The 2,587-nt window shown below is 45.2% G+C and overlaps 1 protein-coding gene across 1 annotated transcript; it reads right to left on the bottom strand.

Moving 5' to 3' along the window:
- Nucleotides 1-624: 624 nt before the first annotated feature.
- Nucleotides 625-2,204, bottom strand: Arxes2 (adipocyte-related X-chromosome expressed sequence 2). The gene is given in 1 exon segment (NM_001408908.2): nucleotides 625-2,204. A coding segment is annotated over 1 exon segment (543 nt). The 5' UTR covers nucleotides 2,090-2,204; the 3' UTR covers nucleotides 625-1,546.
- Nucleotides 2,205-2,587: the final 383 nt, after the last annotated feature.

Raw genomic sequence — 2,587 nt, 5'->3', positions numbered from 1 at the left:
ACTTAGAAGCCAAGACCCCCTTTGGGCACATACCCATATATGCAATCTAACTTATTCAGCCATAAAAATAAAAAATACATGTAGTATTTGTTTTGTTTTTGCCTATGATGGCTCCATCCATTTCCTGGCAAATCTCACCTTTTTATTTTCCTTTATAGCTGAATAAATTAGATTGTGTCTATATACCACATTTTCACATCTGCTGATGGAAATCTAGGTTGATCCCATTTCCTGCTATTGTGAAAGGAGCAGCAACAAACACAGATGTGCAGGTGTTCCTGTGGTTGGATATAAAGTCCTTTGGGGGTATGCTTGGGAATAGTATAGCTGGGTCACAGAGCAGTTACATTTCCGTGTTTTGAGAAGCCTCCACACTCATGTCCATTGTGGTTTCATCAGTGTGCACTATTCTTGAAATAATAACGATGTGCCGTCACTGATGGTGAAACTTCAGTGTTTCTCCTTGCTTACACCATGGTACTCCCCCTTGGAGGTTATGAATTTTCCCCACAGCTGAATGAAAAATCCCATCTAGTCATAGTTAATCATGTATTATAATATCTAACATATTTTGGACACATGTGGATTTTCTTATACTTCCATTATAAAGGAAACAAACACAGAGAGACTGAAAGGAGATATATTTCTACAGAAGTTTTTCCTTTTTTTTTTTCAACTTGAACACAAGCTACTTTTACATAAAATCAGAAACATCAAGACAAAGGGTTTCAGGGTTACAAAAATACAATGCAAGTTACAAATGAAATTGTACCATGATGTCATCTCAGGGATAAGGGATGGACTAAACTTACAGAATGAAGTTATCCAAGATTAAAGTTTGACTCCATGTTTTGCTAGCTATTTAAGCTTGAAATGATTCCTCGGTCTTCATTTGTAAAGAGCCCATGTTGCTATTACATACATCCCGAGGTTATTGGTAATAGAAAACAATAACATAGAAGAGAGTTTGTAAATGAAAAATTAAACTATGAGAGCTAATATCACTCCAATAGTCATTAAAAGAGAGACTTGCAAAGAATTGTACATAATTAGCACCTAGTGGTAGTAAGCATACAGACTGAAACAAGCTTCACTCAATGGAGAAATCATGCAAATATTTTCAACTTTCACTGACAATGTTAAAACATTACTTTTTTCAAAAAAATGTAAAACACATAAAACATTTGTAGGGAAAACCTGGAAAGACTCGTTATTTCTCAGACATTCAGCCATTAACTGTGTTACAGTGATTTCCAAACTAAACAAATATTCACTCTTCAGGAAAACTTGTTAGCCACCTTATTTCCACCACTTCCGGTATCTAACAAATGATCACATGAACTGCCCCCCCCCCCCCGGCCAGGAATCAAGCATGCTTTACAAGAGATGAACAAACGTCTGCTTCTAAACCACATTCACTGTAAACATGCACGAATGCAACACATAAATTGTTACAGCACGAGTTTCTTCAAATTCTTGACAGTTTTAAACCACGATTCCTTAGGTACACACATGTCCCATTTCCGAGGCAAAGAGAGAGAGTTCTTCAAAAAGTCGTGGCTATTTCATAGGAATCTGGAAAAGGGACAGACACGCGTCCAGATCCAGTCACAAGAGGCAGGATCCCAGCAATCGGTATAACTTGCCAGGAGAGAGTCAGAGTGACATTCCTGTTTCCCTTGAGACCGTGTCCATCGTCAAAGAAAAAATACTTGCTTTTGACGTCTTTCAGGTTCAGCTTGGGGTTCTCGCCTCGCAGAAGGATCTTGTCCCAGAGGACCACCTGGTTCACAGCGTTGCTTTTGGTGGAATATTCTGCCGACAGATAAAGGAAGAGCTGCTTGACGTTCCAGTCGAAAGTCTTCTCCAGATCCGCAGAGATGTGGAATGTGATGAAGCCCAGGTCGCTCTTCTTTCTGGGTCCAGTGAAGTCTTCCACTTTTTTGAGCAGGATCCTGGAGACGTGCAGGCGCACGGGCGCGCTCCTGTCTTTGAAGGCGGTGGTGAGGATGCAGCCCAAGGTGAGCGCCGCCATGACGCTCAGCGTGAAGGCGAACAGCGAGTTGGCCCGGGACAGCAGGGTGTTCATCTTGCAGGATCAATCGGCGGCTCCCTCCACGCGGGCTCCGCTGGCGCCTGCTGGCTCGGCACTGGCGTGCTGTTGGCTCCGCGGTCCCTCTGCCTCCCTATGGCTCGCGCGGAATGCTGGGCGCGCGCACGCGTCCCTGGAGCGCGCACCGCCCACGATGCCTCCCCCTCCCCCGCCCCAAGTCACTAGTTAACCCTACAACCACTGTCTGCTGATAGTCTGGAGCATCTGATGGAAAGCGGCAGCGTGGCTGAATAAGGGGTTCAGTTGGGGGATGCCTTGAACTGTCTCACCCTCAGGCCCAGACACAGTCACTGAAGGTCCCGGCACACAAAGCCCTGTCCGGGGAACCCTCTCTCTCTGCACACTGCTGCATCATGGCTTCCATACATCCTAGCCCCTCCCCTGGCCTTCTGCAACAGGCTGCTGATGGCTGTACTACCCCCACCCCACCCCCACCCCCCTACACTAGCTAGTCCTGCCTCTCTGCAGTCCATT

This window comes from Rattus norvegicus, chromosome X (assembly GCF_021556685.1).
Source record: "Rattus norvegicus strain SHRSP/BbbUtx chromosome X, alternate assembly SHRSP_T2T, whole genome shotgun sequence".
NCBI lineage: Eukaryota > Metazoa > Chordata > Mammalia > Rodentia > Muridae > Rattus > Rattus norvegicus.
Note: the sequence above shows the minus strand (reverse complement) of the source record. Positions and strands in the feature narration are given on the sequence as shown.